At 44.2% G+C, this 25775-nt stretch overlaps 1 protein-coding gene across 1 annotated transcript in view; it reads left to right on the top strand.

Annotated features, from left to right (window-relative positions):
• The window catches only part of Cndp1 (carnosine dipeptidase 1), a 38982-nt gene extending 29159 nt beyond the window's left edge, over positions 1-9823 (top strand). The window contains exons 9-12 of the mRNA XM_021150390.3: positions 1273-1437; positions 2605-2746; positions 8236-8383; positions 9474-9823. Of these exons, the coding sequence (XP_021006049.1) occupies positions 1273-1437; positions 2605-2746; positions 8236-8383; positions 9474-9570 (552 nt within the window). The 3' untranslated portion in view covers positions 9571-9823. The remainder of the gene's footprint in view (positions 1-1272; positions 1438-2604; positions 2747-8235; positions 8384-9473) is intronic.
• Positions 9824-25775: the final 15952 nt, after the last annotated feature.

Genomic DNA, 25775 nt, shown 5'->3' with positions numbered 1-25775 from the left:
CCCCCTGAATTCACTATTAGTGCATACCACCGGTTAGAAATTTATAATTGGATCCAGTTTCTTTTAAAATTATTTTCCATCATTATCATCATCATCATTATTATTATTACTGTTGTTGTTATTAATGTATTGTGTGTTTGTATGACACATATGGAGCCAGAGGATAACATTCAGGAGTTGGTTCTCTCCTTCCTCTCTTCCTATGGAAGGGGTGTTAGGATTACAGATGCTTGCTTCCACAACTGACTGCTTCACTTAGATTCAGGTTGTCAGGCTTTCTGGAAAGTGCTTGTACCCACTGAGTCATCTCACGGACCCCGGATTCAATTTTTTTTAAAGGTTTATTTATTTATTTAAATGAGTACATAGTAGCTGTCATCAGACATGCCAGAAGAGGGCATCAGATCTCATCTCAGATGGTTGTGAGTCACCATGTGGTTGCTGGGAATTGAACTCTGGTCCTCTGGAAGAACAGTTAGCACTTTTAACCTCTGAGCCATCTCTCCAGCCCCCTGGATTCAATTTTTGAACCGGCTCCCCTGACAGGGAGAAGTTCTTTCTGGCGGCCGAAAGCACAGTGGGGGACAAGAAGTGAGGCAGTGGGGGACAAGAAGCCGCTTGTGCTGAAGAGAAGATCGGCCTTATTAGTCCAGATGCGGCTAACTTGGTGCTAAGTAACTTGTTGTGAGTTGATCTCACAACATAGATGTTAGAGATACAAACAATTTAATTCAGATGTTAGAGATACAAGCAATTTAATTCAGCAGAGATTTAGTTTATTTGCAGTGCTAGGGGAATGGCCCTAGGCTCTGTGCATGCTAAGCAAGTACTCTACTCTTGAGCTATATCCCTAATCATTTCTTCTCTCTCCCTCTCTCTCTCTCTCCTTATTTCTCTTTATCATCTAGCTATTTTGAGACTCATTGTATTTCCCTGGTTGGCCTGAAACTCACTATGTAGACTAGGCTGGCCTTGAATTTACAGAGATCTTCCTGTTTCTGTGCTGGGGTTAAAGGTGTATGCAACCACAGCTGACTTGCTTTCTGATTTTGAAGTATGATCTCTTCCAGCTGAAGCTGGTCTCATACTCACTAAGGAGCCAAGGGTGACCTCGAATGCTGGGAGCAAAGTCATCTTTCCCCAGGCCCAGATGATATGGTGTTGGGGACTACACTGAGCTTTGTGTGTGCTAGGCAAGCGCTCTGCCCAACTGGGCTGCAGTCCCAGCCCTCAGCTGAGCTTTGGTCACACGTTGTTCTTCGCATGGCTTAGGAGGAACTCCTGATGCATCTGTGGAGGTATCCGTCTCTCTCCATCCATGGCATTGAGGGTGCGTTCGATGAGCCTGGAACTAAAACGGTCATTCCCGGCAGAGTCCTAGGAAAATTTTCAATCCGTCTCGTCCCTACCATGACTCCGTCTGTGGTGGAGAAACAGGTAAGAAGTGCCTGTTGTCATTCGGCCCAACAGTACCATTTCTGGGTCCCATACGCTATGGCAAACTAAGCAGTTCTGTGGTTATCACTAAAGTTTCTTTCTTTCTTTTTTTTTTTTTCCCACTACAAAGAATGGAACAAATGTCAAGAGACACCCCCACACACACATTAGTCTTACTTGGCGCAAACCTCTTCCCTCAATTACACATGCAATTACAGAGGTCAGAGAACTAGCCATTTGGAGGTGCAGTGATGGGAGATTTTTAAAAATTAGACGGTAGCTATAAAAGGAAGATTGGTTTTACACATAGATGGAGTGGGCAGATGACTACGCTTGGCTGGAGCCAGAAACTCTCAGGCCCAAGCATTTCTTACTCATGATGTTTGAAATCAGCGTGTTGAAAGAGCCATTGTAAGGAAAGCGCTATCTATCCACAAGGAGTGATCCATCTACATTACCAGCCCATTATTAATTTACCTCTAGGTGTTTTAATGGGGCGTAGACTCTTGAATAAGGGAGCACAGGGAGTGCCCCAATGCCCTCCGTGGTCTCAGGCCTTGTCAGTCCTCTGTCTTGTTCTTGGGCTCTAATGGACTTCTAAAAGTCTCCATCCCTCCTCCATCTGCCCTCCCCTCCTGCTGCTTTCCTTCCTTCTGGAAGCACTGCTGTTTTATCTTATAATACACATTCTACAAGGGCAGGCCCTTCCTTGTCTCATTTGTGGCTACATCCCTAGCACCCTGGGGTTGATGAATTCTAGCTGAAGGGATGAGTGGAAGCAGAGTCATCTGGAGGCTGGAGCAGATTGTTGAAATGCCTCCCTCACTGTTTAGCTTGGAATGGCTTCCACTTCACAGAATTTCCCAGGACGTGCAGTGTTCCCCAAATATTCACCAGAGTACTACTAGTGTTTTGCTGTGTTTCATAATTTGCAGCAAACATCACTGAGCTGTCACTATGGATGAGGTACATAGGTTGATGGGTAATTAGAGCCCATTTCCCCCCTCTGGGTAAAGCCCTTGGAAGATCCTGTTCACTGTCACACACCCAGCGGCGTAACTAAGGGCTCACGATGCTCAACTCATCAGGTCAGGGTTTCCACAGGTTTCTGGGTAGAACCCTATACACTCTGTGTGAACAAATACTATCGACTGTGTCACCGTCTAGGTAACTCAGCATCTCGAAGCTGTCTTCTCTAAAAGGAATAGTTTCAACAAGATGGCCGTTTCTATGGTACTAGGACTCCACCCATGGACTGCAAACATCCATGATACTCAGTACCTTGCAGCACAGAGAGCCATCAAAACAGGTGGGACTTATGCTTTGGTTCACCCGTTTGCAGCAGGGACAAGACACTTTTATAACTCAAATATCAACGGCCTTCTTTCTATCTGTGGTGCATTCGTTACAGTTTTCTAGCAGGATAGAAGCAATAGAATGAGTATGTGTTTAAAGGGGGTTGAGCTGACTGCTTTTCCTGGGACAGTCTGGGTATTGCAACAATGGCTGCATTACATTGTGAGATAGCTGCTTGCTCTGTGAGGCTGGGTGCTAACTTGATGCAGAAGGCCTGGAAGATTCCTGGAAAGCTACTGGACTTCACAAGGGTTATTCCATTTGGTCCTCCATTTTGTCCAGTTCATTGCCCCAACCCATGGACTGCTATCTTCCACATTCAGGGTGGCTCTTCTCCCTACCAATTAGTTCTCTTTGGAGACACTCCCAGATGGGCACAGAGCTTCTAGGTGATTCTAAATCCAACCAAGCAAGCTAACAATGACAATTAACAATCACAAGCACTTAGCTACTAAACAGTAAAGCCAGGGTTCATATTCAAATCCTTAGGCAAAATGATAAATTAGGAAAACTTAATACTCTCCTGAAGGAAAACTTACAGACATGTTGGCCAACACATAAAAAATATCATGGGAGACACTTAGGGATTATAAATGGAGAAGCTGTAGTCTAGTGGGAGGATTGTCCCTGTGAGCATCTCTTCTTGGTCATAGAAGGAAACACGCTGTAATGGCCTTGGGCAGTATGAAGCAGGGATCAAAATGAGACCCAACTATGTGAAGGTGGTTGTCTCCTGAGAGCACTGCTTGATGTAGTGTGTGTGTGTGTGTGTGTGTGTGTGTGTGAGAGAGAGAGAGAGAGAGAGAGAGAGAGAGAGAGAGAGAGAGAGTCAGAGAGAGACAGGGAAACAGAGACAGATAAACAGAGGCAGACAGACAGACAGAGATATAGACAGTGAGAAAGTGAGATAGCCACCATCTTTGTTGTGCTTTGAATGAATACAATTTTGTCTAATAACTTACAGCCATGGACACACCCTTACTTAGGTTTCATACCCTAATTTCTGCTATGGTTACAGTTCACCACATTCGGAGTCTGTAGCAGGACTGCTTAGTTCATGTGACCATAAATATGGCATTCCCACAAAAGGGCTTGATGGCGATTCTTGGGTTGTTGATTGTATCTGAAATTAATTAAAACCCAAATGTCTGGGCATATCTGAGGTGGGAAGATCCACCTTTATCCTGGGCTAGACCTTCTACTGGAAATCTATACTAAGGATATAGAAGAAGAAAGCTTGTTCTCTGCCACACTAGCAAGTCCATTCCGTTGGAATAGCCAATGTCTTTGTTTCCATGGCAACAATACCTTACTAGACAGATTCCTGCATATATGGTAGATGAACTGAGACCTCCAACATTGTGAACTGAGCAAAATAGAGAAGCCCGGACCTTTTCTATTAATCTTTAGAGTTATTTTGCTTTATGTATTATGAGTGTTTTGCCTGTATCTGCATATGTGCAACAACTGGAGGTCAAAAGAGGGTATTGGATCCCATGGAGCTGCTGCTATGGATAGCTGTGAGACCTTGTGTTTATTATAAACCAAGATCTTCTGGAAAGGGCAGTACGTATTTTACCCACCGAGCCATCCTTTCTAGCCTTACCCAGACCTTTTTGAAGCATAAACTCTCTGCTGGGATTGAGGGACACAGACCTGAAAAAACACAGAATGAATCCAAGATTTAGAGCCATGCTCTCCTATAGTGTCATTCCTGGCGATCCTATTGTTAACAAATATTTCACTAGTGATATGTCAAAGGGGAAGTGTCAGGAAGGCAACTGGAATGCCAGTGAAAAATGACGTGTTTGAAACAGCACAGGAAGATACCATGTAGAGTTATGAAACACTTTGGCTGGAATGCATAGGACACTCTTTGGCCTCTGGCAAGTGGCCAAAATTAACCACTACACAGGGCACAGTATTGTGTGCACAGAGGGCTTCTTAGCTGGTACTTCCTGTGGTCCTCACCACAGTCTTCAGGTCGCAGAGGAAATGAAGGTTTATAGAGACAGCTGCTAAAGAGCACTGTGTTAGCCGCTGAGAGCAAATCTGCTCTAACGACAAGGCTTCTATCCACATTCTCACTTGCCTTTGTGAGTAAGGAGAGGGGACATGGGGCTGCGGAGATGGCTCAGTGGTTTACAGCACTTATTGCTCTTGCAACTACCCAGGTTCAGTTCCCCACACCCACAAGATGGTTCACAACCATCGGTAACTCCAGGTCCAGAGGATCCAACACCTTCTTCTTTTTTTTTTTTTTTTGGTTTTTCAAGACAGGGTTTCTCTGTGTAGCCCTGGCTGTCCTGGCACTCACTTTGTAGACCAGGCTGGCCTCGAACTCAGAAATCCGCCTGCCTCTGCCTCCCGAGTGCTGGGATTAAAGGCGTGTGCCACCACGCCCGGCTCCAACACCTTCTTCTGATCTTTGTAGGGACAAGACATGTTTGTGGTATGCACACAGAGGAACAGGTAAAGACACACATGCACATAAAATAAAATAAGTAAATAGATCTAATTTTAAAAAGAGGAGGTGGCCTGATTTTGTTTCATTTCTTTATTTGCCATTTCTGCTTCTCCGCTGGCAACTTTTTCTCAGAGCTAGAGGATGAGTTCATCTCTATCGAGTGCCAAGGGCAGCAGCTGAAAGTACTTCATGAGGTACCTTGAAAACTAGAAAAAAAGATAATGACATTAAGTTGATAGGTAAGACAGCTAAATTTATATATGTCACCATAGGATGATGACAACAAAACTCCACTTCCATAATATTTAATTCATAATTCTGACGATTAACTTTAATCATGTCAACTTCATGCAACTCGAGAATCACCTGGACAAGAAGTCTCAGTACAGAATTGCCTAGGTTGGGTTGCTCTTTGGGAATGAGTATGGGGGATTGTGTTGATGAAGCTCATCGATATGAGAAGACTCAATCCACAGTGGGTAGCACCACTCCATATGCAGCGACCCTGAACAAGCAAGCGAGCATGCATGCATACACTTATCCCACCTCTTGACCATGGATGGGACATAACCATCTGTTTGAAGTTCCTGCCTTGACTTCCCCCCGCAATGATGGTCTGTAGTCTGGAATTGTAAGATGATATAATCCTGTCTGCCCTAAAATGTCTTTGTCAGGAATATTATCACCACAGAAATGAAACTAGAACAATAAGATGTAAGCATATCATTGTGAATCTTGTCAAAACATGCATAACATCTTCCAGTTATGGGAAAGCAGGATATTTCATCAAACTGAGGTACATCTTGTAAAGCAGCTGATCGGTACCCTGTAAAAGGGACAAGGGTGTGAAAGATGAGAGAATACTGAGGGAACTTGTAACAACACAAGGCTGGTGGGGTTCTGTCAGATCCAGGAATAGGGAGGAAGAAAGATGAATGAAATGTTAGCTAACTCTGGAGTACAGTTATTTGTTGGGGAACTTTGTCCTCCATGCCCGACACAATAGTTCCTCCCTTAAAGTCAATTATAATTATCAGCAGAAGACCCTTGCAGTATTAGGGAGACTAATGTTTCTTTGTGAAAGGAGGAAAGGTGGCAGAAGGCAGGTCACAAGGAAACCTTCACAGTGGAGGTAAGAGGCCACACTTCTCCACAAATAGATGCAATGGTTAACAATTCCTGGTGTAAGGGGACATTTGTTGTCCATGCTCTTGCACCTAACACCAACTGAACTCACTGGGGCACCAAACTAGACTTGGGCAGGATTACCCCACCCCACCTCCTGGTGTGTTGGTGCCTTGGTTAGAATGAGCAAATGCTTGTTCACCCCTGACCAGGAAAAGTCTTACAACATTAGTAGATAAATAGTACCACTGTTAAGCCAGGCAGTGCTAGTGCACACCTTTAATCCCAGCATTCTTGAAGCAGAGGCAGTACAGATCTCTGTGAGTTCAAGGATTAAGCAGGTGGTCTATAGAGCTCGTTCCAGGACATCCAAGGCTACATAAAGAAACCCCATCTCAGGGAGATGGCCATAAAATGAATGGAAATCTGTAGATGCTGTCTGTCTGTCTGTCTGTCTGTGTGTCTGTCTGTCTGTGTGTCTGTCTGTGTGTCTGTCTGTCTGTGTGTCTGGGTGGGGAGTGTCTTGAGGATGTTCCAGAGGCCTGGGATAGGGGAGGCTCCGAAGAACCTATGGGGGTGACCTTAACTGAGATTCACAGCAGTGGGAATATGGAACCTGAAGAAGCTACCTCCTATAGCCAAGCAGGAAACCCAGTGGAGTGATAGAGACATCAACCCACCCACAAAATTTTGGGTCCAAAATTTGTCCTGCCTACAAGGAATGCAAGCAATGACCGGCCTAACCAGAGACCCATCCCACGGGCAAGTACAAATCCCTGACACTATTAATGATACTCTGTTATGCTTGGAGACATGAGCCTACCATGGCTGTCCTCGAAAAGACTCCACCAAGCAGTTGACTTAGACAGATGCAGAGACCCACAGCCAAACATAGGATGGAGCTTGGGAACTCTTATAGAAGAGTTGGGGGAAGGATTGAGGGCCTCAAAGGGGATAGGAACTCCACAAGAAGATCAACAGAGTCAACTAACCTGGACCCTTGAGGGCCTTCAGAGACTGAACCACTAACCATGGAGCACAGATGGGTTGGACCTAGCCCCCCTCCCGCCTCTGCGCTCACATATGTAGCAGATATGCTGCTCAGCTTTCAGGTGGGTCCTGTACAACTGGGGGTGGGAGGGGCTGTCCCTAGTTATTGCCTGTCTATGGGGTCCGTTTCACCAACTCTGTTGTCTTGTCTGGCCTCAGTGGGGGAAGAAGCACCAAGCCCTACAGAGACTTGATGTGCAAGGATGGAGGATACCTGGTGGGGGGATGTCTCCATTCTCTTAGAGGAGGAGGGAAGAGGGTTGGGGGGAGGGACAGAGATCAGGATATAAAGTGATTTTAAAATAAATGTAATTTTGGTGCCTATCCAAAACAAGAAAAAAGAAAGAAAGAAAGAAAGAAAGAAAGAAAGAAACCCCAAAACAAACAAACAAACGAAAACTAAAAATCAAAGAAACACAAAGGAAAAGAAAAAAGAAAAATATAAAATATACTACTGTTACTTTCTGATTCTTGGTTGTTGTACAATAGTTACATAAGATGTTTATATGAAGAAAGCAGAGTTGGTGCTATACAGAAATGCTGTGTGGGCTACGTTTGCAATTTCTAAAAATTTTTACCTTGCTTCAAAATTAAAATTTTAAGTCAAGTGTGACCACATACAAGTCCAGCACCTGGGAAGCAGGGGACTTTGAGTTTGACAGAAGTCTGGGCTATATAGTGAATTACATGCCAGCTCGGGCTACTTAACAAGACCTCAAAGAAATAAAGAAAAGCACACAGTACTATACTCATAGCCTTGTCATGATTTATTCTAGTGCCCTTTTTTGCCTGTGTTTTAGTGTTTGAAGTTGATCCTGACATGATCCGGGATGGGTCAACCATTCCAATTGCCAAAATATTCCAGGCTATCACACAAAAGAGCGTGATGATGCTGCCGCTGGGAGCTGTGGACGATGGAGAGCATTCTCAGAATGAGAAGATCAACAGGTGAGTGGACCCTGTGAGGGCGGGGAGCTCCACGTAGCCTTGTGTGAGACTGGACAATAACAGACCTGGTGTCTTAAAGCCGGAGGCTTAGCTCCCCACAGTTCCTTAGGTTGGGAACACCAGGTTAAGCCTATTTTCAGACCACTGCCATCCTTGTGTGTCCTGTGTGGCAGGACTAGAGCTGAGGTGGAGAGAGAGAGGATGGAGGAGGAGGAAGAGGTGGAGGAGGAGGAAGAGGAGGTGGAGGAGGAGGAAGAGGAGGTGGAGGAGGAGGAAGAGGAGGTGGAGGAGGAGGAAGAGGAGGTGGAGGAGGAGGAGGAAGGGATGGTCCTGCAAGAGGCAAGTGAGGGGCCCCAGTTCTTCTTCCCCTATAAGTTCATCAAGCCCATGGGATTATGGGACATCCCCCAAAGATCACTTATTTGTGATTATCTTCTCATTGGAAGTCCCTCTATCCAATGTTGTCCCATGGCGGGTGAGGGCTTCAATGTATGGATTTGGATTATATAAAAACTCCTAAGGAGGAATAAACAGGAGTGTTTGAGTCTTCAATCCCTGCCATGTCAAAGGTGAAAAACGAAGGAAAGACAGGAATCCTGTCACCCAAAGAGGCTAAGGCAGGGCGGGGGACAAAGATGATGGGGATTTGGGGGGTTGAGTCCAAGATTAATTGACCTCTCTTCCTTCTCCTCATTTCTGTCTTCCTTCTTCTTCCTCTTCCCCCTCCTCTTCCTTTTTCTTTTCCTTCCTCTCTATGTTCTGAGACAGACTCTCACCCTATACCTCTGGCTGACCTGGACATACCTATGCAGACCAGACAGGCTTTGAGCTTGCAATGATCCTTTTACCTCTGTTTCCCAAAGGCTGGGATTTGTCCTTGGATACCACATCTGGGTATCATCGTCTTAATAATAATCATCATGCCATTTTTCTTCTGTGAATGACTTTGATCCTAGGGGTCTCAGAAGCATGCTAAGTACTTTAGATTGATAGGATTTATAACAGGTACAGTTTTTCTGTGGACATGGTTGTGTGCTTTTCCTTCTTCATGTGAATGGAAATGTGTTTCCTTGTTCTTACTTTTTGTTAGGTGGAACTACATACAGGGGTCGAAATTATTCGCTGCCTTTTTCCTGGAGTTGTCAAAACAGCATTCAGGACACCAGATGCCTTCCAGTGTCTTCTGATCCACGGGCAGCACTCCCACCTCAGATGCTTGACAAAGCAGGAGTTGGGAAAATTCAGGAAATGTGGAAAATGAAAGGTTTGGAAGGCACAGACAGATATTGGAGATGTTTTAACAGTCCCTCCGTCACTTAACTTCCACAAGTCACAGCTACCTAGACCATTCGTTCCTGAATCCACTACAACAGGCTGGGGTAACCTTCTAATACAGGTGGGGTGTCTTTTTAGTCAATTAGATTCTCACTTTCAATTCCATTGGCTTAACGCTCCAGTTCATTTTCCAGTCCCAAGAACTGTGGTTCCCAATCATTGGACCCAGGGTCTCAGGACCCGAGTCATCTTCACCTCTGTTTCCTTAATAATGGAAGTGTGGCTTCAACTACTGGCACAGTGATTTCCTTGTGGATTCACTTTTAGAAGAGTTACTAGGGCATGTCTCTGTAATAACTTCTTGCCTCTCCTTCATTTGTTCCCCCCCGCCCCCAATCCTGAACACTCTGAAGCTAAATGATCAATATTCATAGCCTCACACCATTTGGAATCCTTGTGCAAAGATGATTTTTTTTTCTTTAATTCCAAACGTCTTCAGCTTTGCCGTGATTGATGCCACCTGCTCAGCCCCTCTGTATTAGTCAGGGTTCTCTAGAGTCACAGAACTTATGGATAGTCTCTATATAGTAAAAGAATTTATTGATGACTTACAGTCGGCAGCCCAATTCCCAACAATGGTTCAGTCACAGCTGTGAATGGAAGTCCAAGGATCTAGCAGTTACTCAGTCTCACACAGCAAGCAGGCGCAGGAGCAAGAGCTAGACTCCCTTCTTCCAATGTCCTTATATTGTCTCCAGCAGAAGGTGTAGCCCAGATTAAAGGTGTGTTCCACCACACCTTTAATCCCAGATGAAAGGTGTAGCCCAGATTAAATCTCCTTAAACTCGGAGATTTAATCTTCTGGAATCCAGAGCCACTATGTCTCAAGATCTCCATACCAAGATCCAGATAAGGATCTCCAAGCCTCCAGATAAGGGTCACTGGTGAGCCTTCCAATTCTGGATTGTAGTTCATTCCAAATATAGTCAAGTTGACAACCAAGAATAGCCACTACAATCCACCCCTTGTCAACTTGACACAAATAATATCCCATGTTTACATGAAACAATAACAAGGTTGTGAATACGCCTAACATGATATAACTATCCCTCGTACAATCGCAAACGCATTTGTAAATTTACAATGGGGCATTCATATTACTTTATAATCCTCGTTTCTGCAACTGGTTACGTGGCCTTAATTGGTATTTATAACTACCTTCCTCTACTACCCATTCTGTATTTCCTTCACCTTCGGCCAGCACCTCAGCAGGTCTTGGCTCTTTTCCTGGAGGATTGACCCATACCTTCATTCCTGATGGGTCTACGTCCTTTGTCATCCTGCTTGGATTAGGCTGTTGTAGTTTCCCATTGACTTTAATCACAGGACATGGTAGTACTAGGAGACGCCCTAAGGGATCTCCTACACTCCAGACATAATCTTGCTTACCTCCATTGTGAAGAGGTAATCCAATTTCCCCATGGTAATCTGGATCTATCACTCCTCCTAACACGGTTATTCCTTTTTTAGCCTGTTGGTTTAAGGGCATTAGAAGCCCAAAATGACCAGGGGGAAGTCTGAGCTTCCAATTCAATGGAATGTTTGTTGTAGCTCCTGGTAGGAGCACTCCCCTCTCTGGAGCCAAAACTTCTAGACCAGCAGAACCTAGAGTTATGGGGACAGGAAGCAAAAATTTTCCTAGAGGGTCACTAGGAGTGATAGTAAGTGGAACTATTCCCTTTTCCACCCCTTGATTCCTGGACCCATGAATCCTGGCTATGGGTGAAACTGTACCATATATCGAGCGCTGATTCAAAGCATATACTGCCTTCTGAAGAACTCTACCCCAGCCTTCCAAGCTGTTACCACCTAATTGGCGCTGTAACTGCGTCTTCAAAAGGCCATTCCATCTTTCTATCAGGCCAGCTGCTTCAGGATGATGGGGAATGTGGTAAGACCAGTGAATTCCATGATCGTGGGCCCACTGTCGTACTTCTCTGGCTGTGAAATGAGTTCCTTGGTCAGAAGCAATACTGTGTGGAATACCATGACGATAGATAAGGCATTCTGTCAGCCCATGAATGGTGGTTTTAGCAGAGGCCTTACGTGCAGGAAAGGCAAATCCATAACCAGAATAAGTATCTACTCCAGTAAGAACAAAACGCTGTCCTTTCCACGAAGGAAGTGGTCCAATGTAGTCAACCTGCCACCAGGTTGCTGGCTGGTCACCTCGAGGAATGGTGCCATATCTGGGGCTCAGTGTTGGTTTCTGCTGTTGGCAGATCTGGCAATCAGCAGCAGCTGTAGCCAGGTCAGCCTTGGTGAGTGGAAGCCCGTGTTGCTGAGCCCAAGCATAACCTCCATCTCGACCACCATGGCCACTTTGTTCATGTGCCCATTGAGCAATGACAGGGATGGCTGGGGAGAGAGGCTGACTGTCCACAGAACGGGTCATCTTATCCACTTGATTATTGAACTCCTCCTCGGCTGAAGTCACCTTTTGGTGAGCATTTACATGGGACACAAATATCTTCACATCCTTTGCCCATTTGGAGAGATCTATCCACATACTTCTTCCCCAGATGTCTTTTTCACCAATTTTCCAATTGTGATCTTTCCAAGTCCCTGACCATCCAGCCAATCCATTGGCTACAGCCCATGAGTCAGTGAATAATCGTACATCTGGCCATTTCTTCTTGCAAACAAACTGTAATACCATGTGTACTGCCCGAAGTTCTGCCCACTGTGAAGATTTCCCTTCACCTGTGTCTTTCAGAGTTGTCCCAGAAAGGGGTTGTAATGCTGCAGCTGTCCACTTCTGGGTGGTGCCTGCATAACGTGCAGAGCCATCAGTAAACCAGGCCCTAGTCTTTTCCTCTTCGGTCAGTCGATCATAGGGAACACCCCATGAGGCTATAGGCGCATGCTTGGCAGCAGATGGCATTGTAACAGGAGTAGAAACCATAGGCATTTGAGCAACTTCTTCATGTAACTTGCTTGTGCCTTCAGGACCTGGTCTGGCCCGATCACGTATATACCACTTCCATTTGATAATAGACTGCTGCTGTGCGCGTCCCACTTTATGACTTGCAGGGTCTGATAGTACCCAGCTCATGATGGGTAATTCAGGTCGCATAGTAACTTGGTGTCCTATTGTCAAACGTTCAGTTTCCACTAAGGCCCAATAGCAGGCCAAGAGCTGTTTTTCAAAGGGAGAATAGTTGTCTGCAGATGATGGTAGAGCTTTGCTCCAAAATCCCAAAGGTCTTTTCTGTGATTCACCTACAGGGGCCTGCCAGAGGCTCCAAACAGCATCTCTATCAGCCACAGACACCTCAAGTACCATCGGGTCTGCTGGGTCATATGGTCCAAGTGGTAGAGCAGCCTGCACAGCAGCCTGGACCTGTTGAAGGGCCTTCTCCTGTTCCAGGCCCCACACAAAGCTAGCAGCTTTCCTAGTCACTTGGTAAATAGGCCTAAGTAACACACCCAAGTGAGGGATGTGTTGTCTCCAGAATCCAAATAGACCCACTAAACGTTGTGCTTCTTTCTTGGTTGTAGGAGGGGCCAGGTGCAATAACTTATCTTTCACCTTAGAAGGAATATCTCTGCATGCCCCACACCACTGGACTCCTAAGAATTTCACTGAGGTAGATGGTCCTTGAATTTTGGTTGGATTTATTTCCCATCCTCTGATACGCATATGTGTTACCAATGAGTTCAAAGTGGTTGCTACTTCCCGCTCACTTGGTCCAATCAGCATAATGTCATCAATATAGTGCACCAATGTGATATTTTGTGGAATATCCAAACGATCAAGATCCCTTCTAACTAAATTATGACACAGGGCAGGAGAGTTAATATATCCTTGAGGCAAAACTGTGAAGGTATACTGTTGGCCTTGCCAACTGAAAGCAAATTGCTTCTGGTGGTCCTTATGGACAGGTACTGAGAAGAAGGCATTTGCCAGATCAATAGCTGCATACCAGGTGCCAGGAGATGTGTTAATTTGCTCAAGTAACGAAACTACATCTGGTACAGCAGCTGCAATTGGAGTTACTACCTGATTTAGTTTTCGATAATCAACTGTCATTCTCCATGATCCATCTGTTTTCTGCACTGGCCAGATAGGAGAGTTAAACGGAGATGTGGTGGGAACCACCACCCCTGCATCTTTCAAGTCCTTGATAGTGGCAGTAATTTCTGCAATGCCTCCAGGAATACGATACTGTTTTTGATTCACTATTTTCTTTGGCAAAGGCAACTCTAAAGGCTTCCATTTGGCCTTTCCAACCATAATAGCCCTCACTCTACAGTTCAGGGAACCAATATGAGAATTCTGCCAGTTTCTGAGTATATCTATCCCAATTATACATTCTGGAACTGGGGAAATCACCACAGGATGTGTCCGGGGACCTACTGGACCTACTGTGAGTCGGACATCAGTCAAAACTCCATTAATCACCTGCCCTCCATAGGCCCCTACTTTAACTGGAGGGCCACAATGTTTCTTGGGATCTCCTGGGATCAGTGTCAACTCAGAACCAGTATCCAGCAGACCCCGAAAAGTCTGATTATTTCCTTTTCCCCAGTGTACAGTTACCCTTGTAAAAGGCCGTAGGTCCCTCTGGGGAAGAACTGGAGAAAGGGTAACAGCAAAACCTTTGGGTGTCTTATCAGGATCCTTCCTCAGGGGAACCTGGCCACCCCTTCATTCAAGGGGTTCCGGATCTGCAAACTGGCTCAAGTCTGGAAATTGATTCACTGGCCGAGATTGCTGTTTACCACGAACTACTGTAGCCTTTCTTTCATTTGTTTGAGAATTTTTCTGCTTATACAGATCAAACAAATATGCAGTAGGCTTCCTATGTATTTCATTCCTGGAAACACCATGATTGATTAGCCAGTACCAAAGGTCCAAGCGAGTCATGCCATTATAAGTTTCACCTCTCCTGTGCTGACCATTATGGGGCATATTATTATAAACATTCTTTTGTCTACGCTGTCCATTATAATAACTAGAATCACCTTGTCTCCGGCGATTCAATGCTGCCACCTGGCCCTTGTTACCTCGGAATCCAACTAAACCCAGTGAATTTAATTCATCTAATTGAGCAGAAGCATCTCCAATGCTAAGATCTGGCACAAGGAAAAGGGAAAGAACAAAACCCTTCAAATGTGCTGGTGCCCCTCTCACCAGTTTGCGTCTTATAGAGCTGGTGAAGGGCATATCTTCTGGACCTTCCCATTGTGGACAATTAGGCTTTACACAATACATCCACTCTAGCATTGCAATTTCCCTAAGTCTTAAAATCCCTTCATCAACACTAAGCCATGGAATATCAGGCATCTCCAAGTCATTTCCAGTAGGCCATCTTTTGATAAACACCTCAGCCAACCATTCAAACAAACTTTTGACACCTTTTTTAACCATACGAGCTTCCGTATTAAACCTAGAATCTCCACTCAGAGGGCCCATGTCAATAAACTCAGCCTGCTCTAGTTTTATGTTCCTTCCACCCTTATCCCACACCCTTAAAATCCATTCCCACACATATTCACCAGGTTTCTGTTTGAATGAATTAGCAAACTCATTAAGCTCCTTAGTAGTGTAGCGAATTTCCTCATGCACTACACTTTCTACCTCCCCTCTAGGAGCCTGTTTTGCTTTGAGTCTTGTTATAGGTCTAGAAGAAACTATTGGTGGGCCTTGAGAAACATCAGTATTGAAAGTCATTGCTGGTTTATCAGACTCTGTAAAATTAATTTCCTCATGTGGGGAAGGCATTATTTCAAGTGGTGGGGCTGAGGGTACTACTTCCTCAGGTGGGGCAAACCCTTGAGAATCTGAAGATTCAAAATTCTCAGCTTCAACATGGTCTTCCCACACATCCCCATCCCATGTTATAGGATCCCATTCTTTGCCAATTAGTGCCCTTACTTTAACTGTCGACACACTCTGAGGCTGAGACTTAAATTTTCGCTGTAGTTCAGCCAACCTTACAATGAGGGTTTCAGTTTGATTTTCTGCAACTTGAGCTCTATTGCTGCAAGAGAGAAGATTCTCTTCAAGGACACACTTAGCAACTTTTAGATCGTTTACTTGTGTCTGGAGCCTTTCGATTTTATCACACAACTCCTTCCTTTCATTCATCATTTTTTCCCCAGATACTAAGAGCAGCCAGCCAGTAAAATCATTTTCTGATTTTTTCCCCATCTTGTAGAAAGCTTTGTGCACTGAATCACCTAAATCATTAAGAAAATCAAGGGCATTAGCTTCTTTAAGTTTGAAATATAATTTCAACCATGGGTCTTCAAAATTCTCTGAGCTCCCAGGAGGGAGAGAATCTGGAGAGGTTTCAGTACTTGAAAGTGCTGGTGGCTCAACAAGCCAATTCCAGTATTTTAAAAGATTCATCCTTGTACTTCTGTTACTCTAGAACCACTCCTGGTACCAACTTCTGTATTAGTCAGGGTTCTCTAGAGTCACAGAACTTATGGATAGTCTCTATATAGTAAAAGAATTTATTGATGACTTACAGTCGGCAGCCCAATTCCCAACAATGGTTCAGTCACAGCTGTGAATGGAAGTCCAAGGATCTAGCAGTTACTCAGTCTCACACAGCAAGCAGGCGCAGGAGCAAGAGCTAGACTCCCTTCTTCCAATGTCCTTATATTGTCTCCAGCAGAAGGTGTAGCCCAGATTAAAGGTGTGTTCCACCACACCTTTAATCCCAGATGAAAGGTGTAGCCCAGATTAAATCTCCTTAAACTCGGAGATTTAATCTTCTGGAATCCAGAGCCACTATGTCTCAAGATCTCCATACCAAGATCCAGATAAGGATCTCCAAGCCTCCAGATAAGGGTCACTGGTGAGCCTTCCAATTCTGGATTGTAGTTCATTCCAAATATAGTCAAGTTGACAACCAAGAATAGCCACTACACCCTCTGACTCTCATTCTTCCAACCCCATCAGGAAAGCCCCCTTCCTGCAAACTTGTGCACCCACCACTCTACCAGAAAAATGCACCCTGATGGAATTTCTCTCGCCCCTTTGGAATTTTGCTCGATGAGTTTATCTGACTTGCTTAAGGCTTTTAACAGCGCCAGCATCAGATGGAGAACTAATCAACTCTGACATCAGCAAGACCTTCTTGATTTAAAGCTCTCCGCTAAATCTGCATCCATTAGTCATTTTAGTTAACTATCTTGTTTGGCTTGATTGAGCTTGATGGTGTAAACATTACAAAAAAAAAAAGGTATTTTTTTTTTTTTTACAGTCAAGTGTATATAAATAATCTAATTCTTATAAATTGGTTACCCAAATCACGTTAATAGAAAAGAATTCAAAGGTTTATTTTAAATGCTTCTCTTATGGTTCCAAATAAAAACATTCCATAACTTGTTTTCCTTCATCTTTCTTCCATCTGCTAGCTGTCGGAATGTCACTTTTCAGATCCGCGTCTCTCATTAAAAGCGGCTGGCTGAGAATGTGACGAAGCAGGCAGCATGCTTGCTTGCACAAGCATGAGGACCTGGATTCGGACTCCCAACACCTACAGAATAGCTAGGTGCATTGGCAAGCATTTATATCCCCAGCACTGGGAGCAGGCAGTCATCAGATTCCAGAGTCTCCCTGGTCAGCTAGTCTAGCCAATCAATGCGAGACTGAACAATAAATATACTCATTTACTCTCATCCCTACAGGTTCTTGAGATCAACACTGTCTTGGTTAGTTATTCATCGTACAAGAGAGAAGGAAAGAGGATAAAAAGCTGGACCAAGGAAATGTGAATCTTGCAATGTCAGAGTCCAGAGTTCATGTTTCTCTGCCAGCGGTGGTCAGGGTAGACTCTTTAGTGAATCTCTTCCAGTTTTCCACCCTCCTGAGCCACATGGCAGTCACAGCCTGGCTATAATGTGGGATCCTAGAAATGAATATCATTAGTTCATTATACATACAGAAGGGTAAGAAAATCATCCTGATTACTGGCCAAGTCAATCAGTCAGTTAGTTATAAGGAGGCAGAAAAAAAATGATGGAAGAGAATATTAAAATATTTGTTTGCAATAAATTTTAAAGTAAATATATACACATAGATTAAGTGCTCATTCACTATATCCTACCCTGGGACATAGTGAGATATTTTCACCTTCAGAGTTTTTACTCATGATGAGGCATCAAGACCATGGCAATTCTTATAAAAATAAACATGTAATGGAGGCTTGCTTACAGTTTTAGAGGGGGGATTACTACATTGTCAGTATAATAACAGGCAAGGTGCTGAAGAAGCAGCTGAAAGCTACATCCTGAGTGTGTGTGTGTGTGTGTGTGTGTGTGTGTGTGTGTGTGTGTGTGAGAGAGAGAGAGAGAGAGAGAGAGAGAGAGAGAGAGAGAGATCTGGCATGATCTTTTGAAACCTCAATGCCCACTGCCATTGACACACCTCCTCCAGCAAGACTACACCTACTAACCCTTCCCCAAACGTTCTTCAATTGGAGATCAAACATGCAAATATTTGAGCCCATGGTGGTGGCATCAGGGAGTGGGGGTCGTTCTTATGCAAACCACCATAATATCAATCAGGTACAACCTTACTGTATCATAAGAGAGCAATAGATCAAGCTTAACTAGTAGATGTAGTATACCAATGTATCACGACCGTCAAGTTTAGCGGCTCTAGAGTACCAGTTGGGCCTTAGAGATGTACTGTAAGAAAATAAGGAGGATATGGAATGTCTGGGTTCCATCCTGCACTCATAAAAATAGAATGCAACAGTCTGGAAACCTACTGTGAGTGCCCACTGGACTGTGCAAAAGTTCCATGTCTCTGCAGAGGAGCTGGGAGAGGGGGGTGAGGCAGTGAACACAGAGGCTCTACTCCAGCCCTCTCCTCCTCACTCACATGAGGTATGCCCAGCCCTCCCATGGTTTTCGTATTAGCGGAGCGTCCAGCTGATTTCCTCATCTGAGAATCTGATCCCCTAGTCCTCTGCCTGTTTCATATTGGACTCACTGATCATCCATCCATCATGGAAATGCCTACTCACCCTCTTTTTCCTCCCTGGAGTGCTGCTGCATCTTGGTGAATGGGCCACGGGCCAGGTAATGACAACACCTGGAACTTCCTTCACGTCTATCTTCCATAAAGACCAATCACGTTTCTCAAAAGCCACCACTTCCTTGTATTTCCACTGTCGTCTTTCATAGCTCCAAGCCCAAACTGCTCTACCTTTTGTTGACTTATAACAAAGGTCCCTTCTTGGTTTCTGCTTTCCCACCAGCAGCTTTTGTCACACTGAAGACGAGGTGTCATTCCAATGCAGCAGAAGACTCTGGAGCAACTGAGTGATCTTTGACATAAAAAAAAAAAAACAAAAAAAAAACCCATCTCTCTACAATCACTTCCACTTACTCCACCAGCCTCACACCCTCCCTTTCTAGCTGTGTCTGGACAACCTTGTCTTTCTAATCTTCCCAGTTCTCCTACAGCTAAGAGTGGCCTCAGGGGGTTCTCTGATTCTCCCCCTCCTCCAGAGATATTCACACTAATTTCTGGGAGTTGCATATTCCTCTTTCCCCATTGTTTTTCAGACATCAGCCTGAAAATAGCGTGTGTGTACATATGAGTACCACTACGTGGACAAATTAGGGGTGGTCAGTTATTTCCATCTACCATGTGGATTTGGGGAACTGTCTTAGTTAGAGTTTTATTGCTGTGAAGAGACACCATGGCCACAGTGACTTTTATAAAGAAAACTGGGGCTGGGTTACAGTTTCAGAGGTTTAGTCCATTATCATCATGGTGGGAAACAGGCAAGGTGCAGCAGATGTGGTGCTGGAGGAGCAGAGAGTTCTACATCATCATCTACACACCATAGAAAGTGACTGTATGTCACACTGGGCATAGCTTGAGCTCAAATTCTACCTCCACAGTGGCACACTTCTTCCAATTAGGCCATAGGTTCTAATAGTGACACTCCCTATGGTCCAAGCATTTAAACACATTCCTGTTCAAACTACCACAGGGATCAAACTCAGATCATCAGACTTGGCAGCAACCACTTTTACTTGTAGAGCCATCATTGGACCAGCTGTAATTGTGTGTTCATCTATGCGTGTGTGTGTGTGTGTGTGTGTGTGTGTATACCTTATATTTTAAGAAGACTCTTGAACTTGGAGCTCCAAAATTCAGATAGATTGGCTAGCCAGCAAGTCCCAAAGAGCCTCTTGTCTCTTCCTTCTCTACAGGAATATTTATAGGTCCTACAGCTCTGGGAGCTGCAGGGGTCTCATATGGCTTATCACAGCTACTCTGATTTAAGACAGTAATAGCCTTGCCCAACTTGAAGGAAACAATCATCCAACAGAGGGCAAAGAGGAGCCTGGGTAGGCAAGTCCCCTGACACACAAATGCCACAATGTCCTAAGCACTTTCCAATGGAATGCCAACATTTCAACATTGGTAGATTTCACAACCAACCAACCAACCAACCAACCAACCAACCAACCAATTCAAAGAGTCCTGTTGAGTAATCATTCTATTGGGTAAGACTGCTATGCCATCCATGAGGTCAACAAGCTGAGCTGAGTCTGCCTCCTTGTAAATGTCACCCGCAGTATCAGAGTCTGCTGGAAATATGAAGGGCTCGGAAACTGAAATCCTGGGTTGTTTGATTTCTTTTTTTTTTTTTTTTTTTTTTTTTTTTTTTTTGTTTCTGATTGGTTTTATTTTTATTTATTTTTTTTTTAAATATTTTTATTACATAATTTCCTCAATTACATTTCCAATACTATCCCAAAAGTCCCCCATAGCGCCCCCCACTTCCCTACCCACCCATTCCCATTCTTTTGGCCCTGGCATTCCCCTATATTGGGGCATATAAAGTTTGCAAGTCCAATGGGCCTCTCTTTCCATTGATGGCCGACTAGGCCATCTTTCGATACATATGCAGCTAGAGACAAGAGCTCCAGGGTTCCGGTTAGTACATCATGTTGTTCCAACAATAGGGTTGCAGATCCCTTTAGCTCCTTGGGTACTTTCTCTAGCTTCTCCATTGGGAGCCCTGTGATACATCCAATAGCTGACTGTGAACATCCACTCCTGTGTTTGCTAGGCCCCGGCATCGTCTCACAAGAGACAGCTATATTTGGGTCCTTTCAGCAAGATCTTGCTAGTGTATGCAATGGTGTCAGCGTTTAGAAGCTGATTATGGGACGGATCCCTGGATACAGCAGTCTCTAAATGGACCATCCTTTCATCACAGCTACGAACTTTGTCTCTGTAGCTCCTTCCCTGGGTGTTTTGTTCCCAATTCTAAGAAGGTGCACAGTGTCCACACTTTGGTCTTCATTCTTCTTGAGTTTCATGCGTTTAGCAAATTGTATCTTATATCTTGGGTATCCTAAGTTTTGGGCTAATATCCACTTATCAATGAATACATATTGTGTGAGTTCTTTTGTGATTGTGTTACTTCACTCAAGATGATGCCCTCCAGGTCCATCCGGTTGTTTGATTTCTTACTTATGTAGTTTCACCTACAACCAAAGTCCTGAACAAACTCTGTTGTCTGATAGAGCCGGAAGACTATTGAGTATTTTTGGTTTTATTATTATTATTTTAGTAAACAGGATGCCACACCCCTTTAGATGTCTAGTAGTAAGAGAATTCAATATGAACTATATTTTAAAGACTTATTTTTATTTATGTGTTTGTACGTGTCTTGCATGTTCATGAATACATGTGCAGGTGCCGGTGGAGGCCAGAAGAGGACCCCAGATCCCTTGGAGCTGGAGGTACAAGTGACTGAGTTGCCTGTGGGTACTGGGAACTGAACTGTCCTTTGCAAGAACAGCAAGTGCCCTTAGCCACTAAGCCATATTCTCAGATCCAAATGTTAAGTATTTTAAATAGTGTGTTTTCCTATTTAAGTTTGACTATTTTGAATGTGTAATGGCTAACGAATTAAGTTATGTTTTAGACCTTGACTATGTAAAACAATGTAGAATAATTGCTTCTATGTTATTATGCCCATGGTTAGATATAATATAACTTGTTGATTTTTTTGTTTTATTTTTTATGTGCATTAGTATTTTTCCAGCATAAATATCTGTGTGAAGGAGTCAGATCCCCTGGAACTGAAGTTACAAATGATTGTGAGCTGCCATGTGGGTGCTGGGAATTGAACCCAGGTCCTTTGGAAGTGCAGCCCATGCTTTTAACCGCTGAGCCATCTCTCCAGCTCTAATTTGTTATAATGCCATGGGCTAAAGGCGTCTACTTATTTGTTTTGCCCTTTCTGCAAGTTCACATTGAATATTGTAGATCTCTAGCAGAGTGTACAGGCGACCCTCCACTCTGCAACAAAGCAGAAAGTCTCTTCGGAAAGAGAGACCCTGGGAGGCAAAGGCTGTGTCGCGTGGCTTTTGTACTTTGCTCAGTTCCAAAGGCTTTGCTGATGGATAAAGTACCAGGACAGAAACACAAGAGGTTTTCTACAGCGATGAAATGATGTGGTTTATAAGGAAAGTGATGGTGGATGTAATGACTATAATTTCCTAGCAGTTACGATAAGTAAATAAATGTTCCTGAACTATTTTAGTTTGGGTAGAAGTGAAGAGTAGAAAAAAATGTCATTATGTCTACAAATCTTATTTTAAAACACTATTCTAGTGTAATTCCTTATTCTAGATGGGAAAAAATATGTCAGAGAAATTATGCCTTTCACTGGAGTAGAAAATATAAAGTTTTAAATTATATCACCTCCCACATTGAAATTCACCAAAACACATTCAGAAAGAGCTAAGATTTAAAATTCTAGAGTGGGTGTTTAACATACATATTTGCACTGTTATCGTTAAGTAGGGATTTGGACGTAATAACAAAAATGTGACAGGGAACTCGAACATTAGATGACACTGTAAAATTAGTCACCAGGAATGACCAACCTCCCTCTCAAATTGTAAATTATTATTATCAAATAAATGGAGCTATTTAAAGTCTATCTACACCCCCACTTTCAGAACCAGAAAGCAGTGATCTGGGATACTTCAGCAGGTAAAAATACGGGTGCGGGGTTCTGGAAAGCAGAACTGCAGAGGGAAACAGTAGACTCTGCATTCTCTGCCTAAATAACGGGACAACGCAGGTTCGATCCTTGCAGCTAAGGATGGAGGAAATAAAGGGGATTTAATTGCTTGCTTGCCGTAGCAAAAGAAACAAAGCATGGCGTTAAAGTTCTGATTAAACAACTGCCTTTAACACAGCACAAACCCCTGATGCTCTTCAGCGCTCACAGGGGAACGCAATGTGCTATGTGACAGACTGTCTTTCATGAGAGTGGTTGTGACCAACTAAATGATGACCTAACTAGACTGAGCTTAGTAAATTTTCTACAGGTTCTGACGACAATGCTCAACAGGTAAAGGTGCTTGCCGATATGCCTGGTCTAACCCCCTGGCCCCATGCGTTGGAAGGAGAGAGTCAACTTCTACAGATTGTCTTCTGTATGTCCTCCCCATACATGCGCCATTGTACGCATGCGACGCACGCACGCACGCACGCATGCAGGCCTGCATGCACGCTCATAACCACTAAATTCTGATAAGTTATTTCTCTGCTGGTGAAACAAGACAATTTAAAACAGCTTAGATTATATATGGGCAGGTTTATTGGGAAGCTGCTCTCAGGCCGTTTCACTGGTCCCAAGGACCGAGGCCAGGCAAGTCACCAGGGAGGGGGTGAGGGGGAAGAGAAAAAGAGAAAGGGCACAAGCCCAGAGAGAGAAGGGAAGGAGAAGAAGAGAGAAACCAAACAAATTCCTATAAGGAGGGAAGGGGGAAACTAATGAGGACCCTCCTGCAGGATATGGAAGTGCTAATCAATTGCAGGAAGAAGAGGCTCTTTGAAACGTCTTTTAAAAAATCCTTTGAGCCGGGCCTGGTGGCGCACGCCTTTAATCCCAGCATTTGGGATGCAGAGGCAGGCGGATTTCTGAGTTCGAGGCCCGCCTGGTCTACAAAGCGAGTTCCAGGACAGCCAGGGCTACACAGAAAAACCCTGTCTCGAAAAACAAACAAACAAAAAATCCTTTGAGAATTCCATATAATGTGTCCTAATAATCTTGATTCCTCAGTCCTCCTACCAGATCCACTTCCACCTCCTGACACCCTCAACGTCACGTGCTTTTTGTTTAGTATCGTGTATGACCAATCTATGCTGCCCATCCCCCCCCCCCCCACCCCGGGTGTGAGGTGACCCACTGTGGTGCGGTGGATTTATTAGGAGCTGTACCTTTTTTTTGTTTTTTGTTTTTTGTTTTTTGTTTTTTTTTTTTTTTTTTTCGAGACAGGGTTTCTCTTTATAGCTCTGGCTGTCCCGGAGCTTACTTTGTAGACCAGGCTGGCCTCGAACTCAGAAATCCGCCTGCCTCTGCCTCCCGAGTGCTAGGATTAAAGGCGTGTGCCACCACGCCCGGCCTTAGGAGCTGTACCTTTAAAGAAAACTGAATCTCTTTTATTCAAGTTGTCCATAGCTCCATAGTTAGGGGTCGAAGCTCACAAACCATCTTTTCCTACATGGTAGAATGCTAGCCGACTTGGTCTTGTGTGGATCTTGTGCAGACAAGCACAGCTGCCGTGAGCTCTTGAGTGCAGTGGTCCCGTCTCTTCCAAAAGACACTGTTTTAGTCTGGTCCTTCCCGGCCTCTGGCTCTTACAAACTTTCCACCCCTTTTTTCTGTGGTAACCTTTGAACCTTGGTGGGAGGGGCCCACCACAGATGTTGCATTTGTGCCTGAGCACGTTTCAAGATGGTGAAAACTGTCCCATTTGAGACAAGGTATAACTCTGTAGATCAGGCTGACTGGAAGTTCACAGAGCCGGCCTCTTCCTCTCCAACACTGGGATTTAACGATGAGATGCACCCCATCTGCTGAAGGCACACACTGGGATAAGGTTGTGACCACCATACCTGACAAAGGAAAGCCTTTTGGAGTAGAGCTGTCTGCAAACTGCCCAGGATACCTAGAGACACAGTGTCAGAGACTCATCTCCAGTGTTGGAGTGTGGCTTTTCAGTGCTCCAGCTGGCTGAGTCCCCCAGGCCCTGGTGGGTATAACCCCCAATAAACATCTTAGTTTACCAAAGATGGGCTTAGAAGGAACACTTTTTCTGGTCTGTCTGTCTGTCTTTGCCCTCGGAATCAAGGGCAAATATGAACAGACTCAGGAAAAGATGCATAATATAAGTAAATTTTATGGTAAGAATAAAGCAGTTCTCATCCATCTCCTACTAGGGCTGTCTAAAGTCTAATATGAGTGGCCATGGGCAGAGAACATTAGGTTTCCCCAAATATCATGTTCCATAGTAGTAACAGCTGGCTAGCCTGGAACTTTCTATGTAGACCCCAAGGTGGCTCTGAACACAGAAAGGTCTTCTGCCTCCGCCTCTGCCTTCTCTGCCTCTCTGCCTCTCCTCTGCTTCTCCCCTGCTTCTCTGCCTCTCTCTCTGCCTCTCTGCCTTTCCTCTGCCGAGACAAAAGGCACTGTATCACCATGCCTGGCCTTCATGAAGATTTTTATAGTAATAGATTAACATTATAAATCAATGTGCTTTTTGAATACATTGGTAGAAATGTGAAGTGGCAAAGTGAGGAAGCCTCTGTAGGCTCCAGATGTTATCTGATGGATGACAAGTTTTAACTTCTTGGTTGGTGGAAGGAAGGGGTCTGTTTGTACATTCCAAAGGGATTTAACCTACTAGTCTCAAGGATGTCAGGTCAAACAATGTAGACCTTGGGTGGTTATCTAGAAGGATAAGATAGCTCAAGATAATTTGGCTTTGGAATTGAAACATTCCAACTCATCCCAATCATTCAATAGTTTAACAATCAACCTTCTGAAATGCTTCGTCTTCGAAGGTGTGACTTTCTGTTTGAGAGGAACTTCAGTTCACAGCTGTACTCAGTGGATTTTGCTGAGTTTATGTTCAAGCCGGTCAAAGCACTGCTGTCTTCAGGAAGCACTTGGGAGCCAAGCAAGTTTGAGGTATTGGGAAGAAACCCAGTGGTTTTCATAGGTGTTGCCTAGGAGAGTTGCCAGGCTCTGTACTGCATTAT

The sequence above is a fragment of the Mus caroli genome, unplaced genomic scaffold, assembly GCF_978045245.1.
Source record: "Mus caroli unplaced genomic scaffold, Mus_caroli_1 scaffold_19, whole genome shotgun sequence".
Classification (NCBI taxonomy): Eukaryota; Metazoa; Chordata; class Mammalia; order Rodentia; family Muridae; genus Mus; species Mus caroli.
The sequence above is the reverse complement of the archived record's forward strand: the minus strand, read 5'-3'. Positions and strand labels throughout refer to the sequence as shown.